Source organism: Lycorma delicatula, chromosome 4 (assembly GCF_047948215.1).
Source record: "Lycorma delicatula isolate Av1 chromosome 4, ASM4794821v1, whole genome shotgun sequence".
Taxonomy (NCBI): domain Eukaryota; kingdom Metazoa; phylum Arthropoda; class Insecta; order Hemiptera; family Fulgoridae; genus Lycorma; species Lycorma delicatula.
In genome coordinates this window covers 205894286-205908828 of record NC_134458.1, presented here as the reverse complement: position 1 = coordinate 205908828, position 14543 = coordinate 205894286, and the positions used below count along the sequence as shown (strand labels likewise).

The following is a 14543-nucleotide window of genomic DNA, read 5'->3' as shown; positions in this document are numbered from 1 at the left end:
AAAAGGAAGGAGGTTCTCAATCTAACTCAGATATTTTCATGTAAGCTTAAGACTTAATTCGGCCAGTTGCATTGATTTTGCTAACTCACTTTTATTTTGTAATGAGTATATGCTATGTAACTGTGATGATCAGGTAGAAAGTCTTCCAAATGTTTTAAAAATAAACAAATACATGGTCAAAATAAAAAAATTCGAGAATAATGTTTTTGTTGTTTTGTAATCCACCATTATTATTATTATCATTGTCACTGTCACTATCACTATCATTATTATTATTTTTAATTATGCGTACCTTGTTATTCTTATATTCAAAACCTTTTCACCTAAAACTAAAAAAAATTAGTTTGAAAATTTTTTAAACATAAAAAGTAGATTTAAAAATTGATTTTAACAACCTCAATTTTAGTGTAATTTTATATGAATGTGATGTTATATACTTAAACTATATATATTACATTAAAAAAAAACCATAGCATATTCTCTATAGTAGGTTGTCTTTTTCTGTCATTTTTTTTCACTGATTTTCTTATTTTAATCAAGATGTAGGTTTCTCAAATTTTCCATTTGATGTGAAGATAGGATCAGCATTTTTTTTTTATAGGGAACCTACTTATATTTTAAATTTAAAAAAAAAAATTGGCAAATATTGTAACTTTCCAGTCTTTGCCCATAATAAATTTTTATTTCAAATTCGCCATAGGATTTGTAAATATTAATGATTTACTTATGCAATATAGTTGCAAAACAATATTAAAATGTTCAGTAAAAAAATTTGGGTCCAATTTGATTCCTTTGATGACATGATGATTTTAATTTAAAATTTATGCAATATTAAAATTACAGTTGAGAAAATTAATCAGAATGTTTAGTAAAAAATGTTTGGGTACTAGTTGACAAAATGATTCTTTACCATCAAAATTATACTGTGTTTAGAGTACAATTACTAAAAAATTCAAGTTTTAGTAAAATTATTTGGGTACCATTTGACTTCCTTCCTTGACAGCTACCTCAATACATTTTTAATAACAGCCACAACTTGAAAAACAAAAATTAAAAAAAAATTCTAATAAAGATTAGAAACCAGAATACTAAACAATAAGGAAAGACGGCTGGCGCATCCGGAAAGAATGTTGACTGGAAGAATACCAAGAAAGAATGGGAATATAAACTAGTGGGATGTAGAGATGTTGGGAGACCAGGAACACATTGGTGATTCAAATTGGGAATAGGATATATTCTTTGAGACCGGAACAGGCAATTTGCCTATGTCATGAAAGAAGAAGAAGAAAAAAGATTTTTAAGATGAATCCCATGGAAACTCCTTTTGTAAGAAGTCCCCCATGTCATCTACATTAATGCTAGAAAGAGAGTAAGATTTTTAGTCTGGAAAATTAAAGTTTAAATAATTGATATTTTAAGTAAGAGTCCCACAGAGTCCCCTTTACTGAGATTAAAAGTTTATTTATTGGAATAATTATTTGCTTAATATATTTGCCCAATTTGGTGTGATGTTATTCAACAAGGCTAAAAAAATGTTAGTTTACCAAAAAAAAAAAAATATGAGTGCCAGATTCTCCCTTGTCTGATGGAATCAAAAATCAGGCCAAAGCTACAATATCTGAGATATATTTATACATACATACACACACACACACACACACACACACACATATATATATATATATATATATATATATATATATATATGTACATATTATATATGTATATATATATTGCTATATGTACGCCAATATATATACTGGCATACATACAGCAGTGAAACATGCTTCAGCTCGGTAGAGGAACAGATATTATTTCAATTTATATTGTTCTATAATTATTATTTTAGTAGTTATTGCAGACTTTTAGAAAACCAAAAAAAAAAACTACATTATAAAATTATTTTAGAGATACATATTCTAAATATATGTAGAGAAATATTTGTAAAAAATTTCATCATTTTTGGTCAACTGATTTTTGAGATATGAGGCAAAAACTGTTTGAAAATAATGTTGAATATTAATCCGCTCCTAAATCCGATCAACTTAAAACTTTGGAACTTTAAATTGCATCATGCTAAACTTCAATTTTCTGTGACCATTATACAAAAAAACAGCAAATTAAAATGGCAAAAATTACCAATTCCCTTTTTTAATTTTGTCAAAAATTTAATGCCATCACATCAATGCCCCCATATATATAGAAATTTTTTGACCCATTTTTGAAAAATTTATGTTGAGCCAATCCAGAGGTATTAACCAAAATACGGATCATGTACATATAGAAATGACAATAAATTTTTCATTAAAAAGTTATAGAAATTCTTTTGGACTATGGGAGTCTTGAAATGTTAACATTTTTTAAAATCTTAATACCCAAAATTTTGGCCGTTTGCTATACTCTACTTTTATAGTTATATTGCTTCAGCACAGTAGAGTGTACTGCTGGGAAAGCAATAAAAACTAAATGTAAAATAACATGTATATTTAAAAAACAAGTTCTGAAATTTATTAAGAATGGGCAGGATAATACAGTTCCAGTTCTTTTTTAAATTTTCACACTAAGAAATCAGCACCAAATTATGAGTTAATGATGGTTATTTGATTTTACCAAAAATTTAAATTTAGAAAAATCAAGATTTAAAGAAAGTTGAAAAAGTATTATTTTTTACTTTTTAAGGTCAATTTTGGTTTGTAAGGGATGCCATACATTTTTATAATCTACAAACACAGATCTCTTTTCTAGCTGCTCTTCTGGTATTAAGTAATGCCTAGATCATACATAACTAAGAACAGTCACACTGAATACATTAGTCTCAGTTTCAAACCAAGGTTATTCATGTATCCAGTGTAGGGGCAAACAAAAACAAAGTTATAAATATATATACATGCTAATTAGTAAAATATATTAACTTCAATTATAAAAATTAATTTAAAATTCATAAAACATAATTATGATGTAATATATTTAATAATACCTTCTTACATCCATATTTTGCATCTTGTTAACCACTTATAACTTACAATTATATTTAAATGCGTAAAGATGACATTATATGCTAATTTTTTATTTAAATTTAATCAAGACATGTGTGCATTTTGGCATGATATATTTTATGCAGGAAGCCCAGCTGATGCAGTGTAGTGAATGCATCCTGTTTATGCATATTTGCATTTTATATTACAACACAACTGAATACAATAACTAACAGAACCCACCCCGGGATATAAATATTTATATTTCTAAACAATAATCCTTTAATTACTTCAATACGATATTATATAATAAAAATACCAAGAAATTAATTGTCACATAACTGAAATACTGATTACATATATACTGTGTTTCCTTGTAATATGGCTGAAATCCAGGAAACTGATGAATAAATAAAAAATATTCCATAATTATTTATAATAGTAAATAAGGAAAGAAAAGGTGTGATTAATTAGTAAAACTTCACATGGACCAGACTCATAAATGTCACTTATCTTTTTACAGCGATCATGGTATGGTGATATATTCCTTTATATTCATAAAGGAATATATTTTGTAGCTCAGGTTTCTGAGTAAAACAGATGATGCCTTTTACAACACTAATCAATAATGTAACTGTGTATGGTAATATAATTTGTAATGGTATCATAACCATAACAGTTGTATGGGAAAATGAGATCTCTTTTCTTAGAACTGAAGTAGTTTCCCTTTGCCTTCTTCACTGAACCAAATGTACGGTTACCATTAGATTGTGAAGCCCACTGAAATGAAGGTGACTTATTCAGCCTTTCAAAAAAAAAAAACCTTCATTTTGTTTACCACAGCTGTATATTCTTACAGAAAGGAACTTTAATTGGTATCTCCCGCATCTCAGGTACTTTGCATGCTTCAAAGCCATAAGAAAGACTGAAACAGATAGTGTTAAACAAACGTTTAATATAATCAGTTCTGCAGTGAAATAGTGTTTCAACTCAGTAGAGGAATGTATAATCAATTTATACTGTTCTATAATTATTTGAGTAATTATTACTGACATTATATAGGAAATCAAGAAAAACTATACTATAAAATTATTCTAGACACATACAGAATTTAGGAATAATTAATAGCAGTTTTCTTACGCCTCTTCAGAAATGATCTGTAATCAATCCATTTAGTTTAATTCTTTCTAGGACATCAAACTTATAAATCTTTATGGCTATAAACAGACAAATACTAGAAATTTTATGGAAGATTATGTTAAAAATTTGATGAGATAACTTAATGATACTGGTTAACACAAAAAAATCGTATAAAGTTTTCGTAAGTTGCAGTAGTTTTCTCTATTGAGTAAAGTCAAACGATTTAATACACCATTTCATAAGTGAAAAAAAAATATCTTGCTTCACTAGAACTGTCCAGTCTTTTTCATGGCAGTGACGGAGCATCTGAGATACAAGAAACACCCGTTATGGTTGCTTTTTCTAAGAGTAATGATGATGACAAGAGTAATGACTGTAGAGTCAATCCCTGAGGTGAGCACGGTGAAGGTATCACTTGCAGGACTGAATAATAGTCTCAGTTGGTTTGGCATGCTTACTTGCAAAAGTATATTTGGTTCAGAGAAAAAGACAATGGGAAACCACTTCTCTTTCACTTTCCTTTGTAAGGCTTGACATGAAAGAATGGTTATTCTTATTTATGAATAGCTATGCTATTTTTAGGAGTAACCTGTGATTATATCAGATAACCTACAACTGTAATTTTGTAGTGTCTAATACTAAAATCTAAATGGTAGTCAAATTAATATAAATTCCAGCATTTTTTTACTCAGAGTTTCATTAATACTAGAATTAAAATTAAATTATGTTATGAAATTACATAAAATAATGATCAGTTAACTAACATATACAGTTAATAAAATATAAAGATTATTATTATCTTCATTTTAAAGTAAAAGAAAATTAAAGCTACTTCCTTCACAATGAATAAGTAACAATTACAACTGCTTATGCTAAAAAATAATTTAAATTTTAAATTACCTAAGCGAAAGATAAAATAGCTAATGAACATGAACTGTGAAAACATGTTCAAAGAAAACATTAAAACCACTTACTATTACTATAAAATAGATCACATAACACTTGATTATTTTATAATAATAATAATATATTTAATTAAATATAATTAAAGTCATTTAAAATACACTTACAGATTAACATAAAACTTGGCAGTTTATTTTTTCATACGCTGTGAAACCTGTATTTAAAAATATTATCATTACTGTATATTTATTTTGAAAAACCACAGTAATTACTTGTTAAAAAGTACTTTCCTTTTTTTTAATAAAATACAGAAAATATAAAAAATAAATAAACACTATATTACATTCAGCATAATGAGAGTTCTTGTTATAAGCAAACTTGTATGATTAGGCTGTCTAAAATGTTATATTTCATTATCTGATAATGTGAAATAAATAAAATAATTTAATGTATAGTAATGTGCATTTTTACAGTAAATAATAAATTAATATCAGTAATTGACATGATAATAATTCAAATCATTATAAGTATAATTAAAGTATAGAACGCATAAACACCTAAACACACAGAAGACATATCAGAGTTGTTTGGAGTAGTATTGGCACTGCTAACAATTCAATGGAGGAGGGGATAATACATCACAGCTGAATATCAGAGGTAGCAAGAAGCCAGTACTTTTGCGTGACTTTTCATTTTCATGTTTTACAAACAGTATTTTTCAGTTTTATTCTTCATTTTCACATATTATAAACACTATTTTTCAATAATGATTACCAGCAGTATTTTTTAACAATACCTTCTCATACGCACATGTCTTAGCAATGGCTCAGCCAAAATCTAACTGCAAATTAGGATGAGAAGTGGCTTTAAAAGATCAAAGCAAATGTATAATACTGAATGTTTTCAACAAAATAACAAAGAAAATATAGAAATATGTTACATTCAGCTTAGTTAATTTTTGCAGCAGTCTATCCATATGATGATTAAGTAATAATAAAATTGAATAAACTGGGAGAAAATGAAAATTTCACTATGCCAAAAAATTGAAGGAGAAAATTAACATTCAAAGCTTTCAAGATGTGTGGTAAGAAATATTGTGTTTTTTTTTTATATAGCATTAAACACTGCTAACATTAAAGAAGTTATTAGCAATTTTTAAAAAACAAAAATCCAGATCTGCAGATAAATTGCATGCACATAATTTACCAATAATTATGAGGCTGAGGAGTGTGGATTTCAAAAGGAGTAAGATCAGTAATAATAAAGGACTAAAGTTAATATAGCTGAAGCCAGCAGTGATGCAGGAGAAATTCCAAGTGCACCTTTGATTTTCAAATTGGGCCAGAAACAAAGAAAATACCTGAAGAACATTAATGCTAAGAACTACAAAAAATGGCTGAAACAAAGTTAATACCAAACCTTCTCTATGTTGTTCAGTTTTGGTAACTGAGAATGATTGCTATCAGACCATAAGATAACACAAAAAATTCAAATAGCAGAAAATAAGGAGTGTTATAACACTATAAAACAAAAGATTCTGTGTTCAGAAGATGTAATGTAACAGCAGATATTTAGCAGAACTTATTCAGTTCTACAAGCGGCTTTAACTGCTTGTAGAAAGACTGTACAAACTAGCTTGATTAAATAACCCCTGCTATGAAGAATACTACTTTGAATAAAATATTACAGAATTACTGTTATAATGGGCTAAGATTGCCACTGTCCACCCTGAAATTAACCTGTTTGAGATGATTTGGGAAATATCAAAGTCTGCTTGTGGAAGAAAATGTGTCACATTCATGAATTATGATAAAAAAATTATGCGAGAAATAATTTCCTGAACTACTAGCTGACTACCGAAAGGATTTATGCAAACACGTCTTAAAAATAAACAAAATTAATTATGATTCAAGCAGTACTGTCATCGTTAAAAGGTTAAACTCATTAAAGATTTTAAATATTTTTTTAACTTACTGCAAGTTTTATGATTAAAATTAAGTAACTAACTACCTGATATGTCTAATATTACAGTTTCTAGTCTACAGATGTAGAGCACGCTTTGACGATTCAAACGCCACAAGTAGTTGTAAATTCCACTTTAACGGCGCGCTATTATCAGAAACAGTTTATTTTTATAAATAAACAAAAATAAATAAGTAAAGTAATCAAATTATAAATGTATTCGGTTAATGCAAAAGCTGTAATTCTACAGAATCGGTATTCGTTACCGGTATGTGTGCAGTTGCATGGCAAATCGAACTGGTTTAAAATATTTATGAGAAAAATTTAAATCCTACGTTCTAGCCCAACTAAAAGCTATTAACATTACCTGTTTTAGTAGTCAAATCGCTATTAGCGATAGATTTCTTTTAGTGACATTTGTTATCAACCTTTTAAGTAGTTCCAAAAAGATAACCTAGCCGTTTAACTTTTATCGACTTCTCGATCAATTAAGCGAGATCGATGATCATCCTTTCAGTATTATAAATCGATTGGTTACCAGATTACTGTTAGGTATTGCTTTAGAGGATGAGATGAATTATTTCTAGCGTGTGTGAAAATGCCATGCCTGACCGGGATTCGAACCCGGAACCTCTACTATTTATCGATCACTACAGTTTATCATGTACAAAAATTACCAGGGAATAAACCGATAAAGTTAGGTTGACGTATATAAAGAGATTTTATTTTTACATACGGACATTTCTTCAGTAAAAATGTATCGTGAAAAACTTGACAATTAAAATGCCAATTCACAAGTTACTTAATGAAGCACAGCAATATTTAATTAGACAAACCAAAAATATGTTTTTGATTGATTGATTTGCATGGCATTTCTCCCGCCATCACCCCATTCGCTCGCCCTAAAGCATAAGACCGAATGTCTGTGCCACAAACGGCTATTGAGCCTCGAATCAATTCAGCGACCAGTGTCCTAACTAGCTTCTAGAGCTAACCTAATTGCGTGAGCGAACTAAGCATGGCGCCACACACCAATTGTTTCGTGTCCCACCGCTCACTTTTCATATATTCGAAAATGGGTAGGCGCACCCCGTCAACTACTAATATATATATATATATCACATTCAATAATCTAAATTTATCTCGTTAAGACAGCAATTCGCTGCCAAGCCTAGGTCGCTGAATACCAGCAAGTAACTGTCCACCAATATTAAAGCGCTTGAAGCTTTAATTGGCTGATGGCCAGCCGTAGCTCTCGGGTAGCTTCCCACAGCAGCGAGGTAGGAGTCTTTCCCTTAAATAAACTACTCATGCCGGTTGAACAAAGCAGCGGCATCAAGGAACAACAACAATGCGGCTCACGCCACATTGACTCGCCGCTTATGAGTGGCCAATTTTCCCCTTGACCTCTATGTTCCAGGATTACCTGAGTTCTGCCCCCCCCCCCCCGATTACGACTTCCGATTACACTCATAATCCTTCCGAGCAATCCTCCTAAGCTTGTGCATCACAGAGACGGCGTCCGCCGCTACTTGCCTAATGTGGTTGCTAAACAGTAACTTCTCATCAAATAAAATACCTAGGCACTTATGAGCTTTAGCTCGGCTGATCACATACCCTTTATACTTAATGTGGGGGTTACGACTGTACGATAATTTGTCTGCACCCTTGAGAAGCATAAACTTCGTCTTAGGCACAGAAATCCAAATTTTGAATGTCAATCTAGCCCTCCGCGGTCGAGAAAGCCGCCTGCGCCCGGTCTTCTAGCTGCGGTCGTGAATTACCACCAACTGAAAGGAGACAGTCATCAGCGAAAGCCTGGGCCGTGACCCATTCTGGGAATGTCAGTCCCAGAAATCCGTCAAATACCTGGTTCCACAGCAGGGGACCGAGAACGGAACCCTGCGGGCTTCCCCTGGTGACAAACTTTTCCACAGCCAGGTGCGCATCTTAACAGAGCCGTATGGTAAGAAAAATAGTCACGCACTACGGCCTGCAGGGCTACGGGAACATTGCGGCGTTCCTACTCATAGAGGACAGAACTTCAACACAAGGAAGGAAATGCTGCCTCTAAGTCAATAAAAATTGCCAAAACATATTTACAGCCGGCGCCTTCCACCTTGGCAAGAGCATTTAAGGTGACAACATGCAAATATGAGTGAACTGGATAAAAAAAAAGTCGGGGGAAACTCACAGAAAAGATCCGCAAAATTTTATAATTCCCGCAAATACCTTATAAAATTTGATTGCTCATAAAATGTAGACAAATAAATTACTGTTGGCTGAAAGTTGTTATTTACCAGTACAGCAGTTGATTAATATTGTATATCCTTTGTATTCATACACCGATTTTCCCAAGTTGATTTAAGTAATCTGAACTATTGTAATAATTTCTATTTCTGACTATTCCTTTCACATACAACTTTTAACAAAGTTTTATACTTCATATCTGTACAAATATTCAAACCTTTCAGAAAAGTGATGCTATTTTTCAGAAATTAAATATTTGTTTTATCTTACAAGCTATTCAAGCATTTAATGTTTTATCCAATTCCATTTTTCACAGTTGTGTATAGGTACTTAGTATTGTGGCTTACAATTTCATTAAAATTGTATAAAAATTTTTATCAAAATAAGCAAGAGTTTTTTTGGCAACTTTTGGAAAAATGTAACTAAATGCAAGTAATAAATGAGACATTAGCAATTAAACATTTCATAAGGTTTTAAAACAATGCTATTGAGATTCACAAAACATGCCCCATAGTCCATTCATAAATATTACTGTAAGCCCTATGAATACACCGTAGAGCATTATATTACAGGAATCATATGTGGTGAGTTAGGTAGTTAAAAAATTTTGTCTTTTTAGTATGTATTTGAATTTATTCGAAACACTTTTTACAAGGGTGATTATATCTTAAGATTCATTACAGTACCATAATATAAATAAATAAAGTTATATTAACCACAAGTTGCTTCAAACTACCTGTAGATGTGCTTCCAGAAGATATTTGAAGTAAATGATTATGCCTCTTCTTCAGTGATACTGCAGATTCTATTATAGTTTATGGAAATTATAAGACGGTTAGAAGACCAATTTAGTATGTGGTATTATACATTTGATCTGAGTTGTTTTTGTTTAATATGTTGTTTTTGACAAATTTAGTTTATAGATTTTATATTGCTTAATTATGTTGAGTTCATCACTGTTAATGTGCTTTGTTGAGAGACTTTCATACAGAATTTACAAATGTATTTATTTTTTCAAAAACAACATATATTGAACAAACTAACGAGCATAACACACATCGGATGTATTTGAACTCTTGCTTTACAGGCAAGATATTACTGTTTGATAAAATCTTCGTGGGGGGAGATCATCTGGAATCGTAATTCCACATATTTAGAAAATTAGTATTTTTATAAAACATGCCTTTGTCATGCTGATGTATGAAAAAAATACTATATACACCAATCTCAACTTTATGTAATTATAAATTTCAACCCGTACCTAAATGGAAAAGCCACTTTAATTGTGATAATACAGAACTTAAAAATCATGTGGTATAAGAAAGTTATGAATATGCTAATGTATGTACTAAAAATAATGCTTTTACTTTGCATAGTACAATATTTTAATTTTATGACATTCATAGAATAATAAAATAGTTCAAATTAAGTAGTAACTATGTTTTGTCTATCTTAGAATGAAGATGTTTCTTGAATGTTTAATTAGGAGCAGGTATATAATATTGCGCAATAGATCATTCATCTGTTCCTCTTTTTGTTATTACTGTTATTGAAATTCTAATATGAAACACCATACAGAATATTTTCTGAATTGATTAGTTACATAAAAGATATAGATTAACTATTATGTTGATGAAGTGGTATTTGTTAGATTGAAATGATACTTCTGTCATCTTAAACTCGGAAAAGATTAAGAAACCTACCATAGTGAACAGTAGTATTTATGTAAATAAATATATTTATACAAAATTCTTTGCTAAATTTTTAGGAATACTAAAAAATACATTTTTAACCAATGAGTGATATACATTTTTTATGTGTTGTAATTTTTTTCACAAGTCAAATTTTCTTAACTCAAATCATAAAGGGAGTAAAAGAAGTAATTTTTAATTTAAAAAAAAATTACTTCCCCCAAAAAATTTTAAAATGATATTAAAGATTTAAAAAAAAATTGTTTAATGTTAAAAGAGCAAAAATCAGTAATATTATATACTGTCATGACTACATACTATTTAGTAGATTTCTGTAAAAAAAAATTGTTACTTTTTTTAATCTAGATTTATACTTAACCTAACTTAAAACAAAATGTTAAACTGAAATTCATGGATTTATTTACCTATAACAGTATCATACAAAACCATTATTCTCATCTGTTTTGATTTAATGAGCTGTTGGGGGAGGGAGGATATATTCCGTATATTGTGGTAGATCCATTCTTTGTTTGTTGCTCTGAACCTACTTAGTAATTTTATGCTTTTTTATACTTTTACAAGTACATTACTTTATTTAAGAAATAAAATTTTGCATGGAAAACTTCAAATTATTGTAAAAACTAACTTGACAATCATTTAGGATGGAGATAATCAGTTTAGTAGTAAAATATAATAGTAGTAATATCTTTAATATTTATGAAATAAAATTGTGATTTTTCCAAATTATTCAAGAAAAATGGATACGTTAGTGATTTCTAATTTAAATTTAATCTGATAATTTTTTTATAAGTTTAAGCCTACTTTCACCAAATAAACCATTTTCAATGATTTTTTTTTATTGGGAAAGTTTCTTTGGTAGTCCACCTAATTGTAAGTTTTAATTGTCTGTACAGACAATTTGAAGATATTTAAAATTTTATTTTGTCATCATTCCCTAGAATTGGAATCTTATAACATACTGATGTATAGCTTAATGTCATTCTAATCCTCAACTATTTTCATTTGAAAATTCAAGAAAATAATTAAAAAATTAATGAAGTAAAAAAATAATTTTTTACCCGTATTATAACGATGTTTTCTGTGCCCAGAAAACTTGGCTCATGTTTAGTAGCAATTTTTTTCTTTGTTTTTTTTTTCATAAAAGGGTTATTTACTTTTGAATTTTTGCAAGTAGTTTTTTACTTCCTTGTACGAAGTAAAGGAAGTATTGTGATGCAAAAAATATTGGTTTCCAGATTTCAACAGAAGTATTCATTTTGACCATCCCTGAATCCATTTTGACTAGTTTTAGAGTGACATCTGTACATAAATACGTATGTATGTTGCATAACTCAAAAATGATTAACTGCAAGAAGTTGAAATTTTGGATTTAGGACTGTTGTACCTCCCCTTTTGATTGCAATCGACTGAACCAAAAAGGCCTGAAACCTCCCAAAAATTGGATTTTGAACTTTTTCTTAACTGCAGTAATAAGCTCTCATTGAGAGCTTTTCAACAAAGTATCATAAGTGGTACTTATTTTCACTGGTTTAATTAATGAAATATTTGGATATTAAGGGAAGGCACATTGGTGTGAATTAGATTTCATCTCCTTTCTTTTTTTTTTTTTAATTTAAATATATTGATTTATTAATAGTTATTAACCCCCTCGTTGTAAAAAAATTTTTACAGTGAATAATAATTCAATAATAACAAAAAAAAAAGTGAATTAATATCAGAAGTTTTTAATGAAATAAAATTTTATGTACTTTTTACTTTAAAAAAATGTGTAATTGTAATTTAATAGGCTTACAAGGAAGTCATGTATTGTCCACATCAGATCTTTTAATATCAGTAATATTTGTTATAGACTTATTCAAATTTTAAAATGAAAAAATGTAAAACAGAATTAAAATAAAAACCTTCTTAAAACAAAAATCTGCACTAAAAATAAAATTAAACTTTTTGACTTCTTTAAATTTTGACTATAAGAAGATGGTGCCAGATTAAAAACAACTACCAATAACTTAACTAATCCATAATTTAGTGCCAACTTAAAAAAGCAAAGGTTTTAAAAAATATAAAGAACAAATGTATATTTAATTTTTTGAATTCAGTGTAATTTTTTTTTAAAAGTTTGAAAAAATACAATGATATGCTTGTAGAATGGTAATTTTCTTAGAAACTAACGCAACTAGCCCATTAGAATATGGGGACACTCAAATTTCAATTAATTTGAGAACATTTTAAATTATAAACGTAAAAAACTCAAAGTAACCTTATTTTAACAGTACTTTATGTTAGGTTATTTGCAATTTTCTTTGAATTAGAAAATATTTGACTTTGGGAAATTTGATTTGGTATTTGTAGTATTAGTTTATGTATATTCTTTAATTGGCTTTCAAAATCTGTTTTGCTTAGGAGTGTTCTTGCTGCCATATTTTTTAATACTATTTGTCTGTGGGGTACCACTTCTTTATATGGAACTTGCTGTTGGTCAGTTCACTAGAAGAGGACCTATTGGTGCCTTCTCTCAACTCTGTCCTTTGCTCAAAGGTAATTAAATTTTTATTTGTATAACAATTAATTTAATTAGATATGTTATGTATGATTATTAATGAATATTTTTGTTTCTCTCTAAGTTTAATTATAAAAATATGTAACTTTCATCAGAACATACATATACATATATAAACCTTTAAACAAATAATATAAACAAATTCGTAATCAAGCACTTGACGATTTGTAATCATTCAAAATACTCCAAAATTTAAAACAAAAAATATTAAACCCACTTATAGGTTTCATTATGATGTACAAAGCAACAAAGAAATAAATAAATTACTAAATTTATATTATTTGCTTTTTTTCAGGTGCTGGTCTCTCCAGCGTCGTAGTTTCATTTTTTATGTCAACATATTACAACGTAATTATAGCATATGCATTATTTTATTTCTTTACTGCTTTTCGATCATCAGAACCATGGACTGAATGTGAAAATAAGTGGAATACACCAAACTGTTGGCATCCAGAACTTGAAAATATCTCTCGTCCCTTCCATTCACAAGCCCCAGCTGAAGAATTCTTTGAGTAGGTATCATTAAATTAAAGAAATATTTACTGGACTTTTATGGCATTATTATAATAAGCAGTTATAACCATTATTTTATGTTAACATAACATTTTAAGCTCTCTTTGTACTATATTATTACATGTTAAGTATAACGGTAATATAAAAAAGTTATAATAACTGGTCTATAAGTTGATTTGTAAGCTAATTTATAAAAAAAAGAAACAAACGTGTATTTAATAAAATATCTTGCTACTTTTTCAAAGTGCATCCTCATAACTATAAAACCACAATAATGACAGTCTAAAGAAGCAAAACATGGAATGTTTTATGGTGATACATATTGAAGGTCTTATAGTTACAATTTTTTTTTTCTAAACATTTATTGAGAGATTCATATTCAGCAGTGAAATCGTATAAAGAAATAAAGATATTTTCAGGAAAGCATTGCTCACCTTTTGATAGTGTGTTATAGTGCTTCAAGAAAACAGAATTAAGTTACACTCGTTATTTTTAATATTTTATATACATAATTTTTTTCATAATATCTGT

General features: G+C 29.0%; 1 protein-coding gene across 1 annotated transcript in view; it reads left to right on the top strand.

The window, feature by feature from the left end:
- Positions 1-14543, top strand: part of ine (solute carrier family 6 member inebriated) — a 273725-nt gene that overhangs the window by 220232 nt on the left and 38950 nt on the right. The window contains exons 3-4 of the mRNA XM_075365105.1: positions 13343-13477; positions 13795-14011. Coding sequence (XP_075221220.1) covers positions 13343-13477; positions 13795-14011 — 352 coding nt within the window. The remainder of the gene's footprint in view (positions 1-13342; positions 13478-13794; positions 14012-14543) is intronic.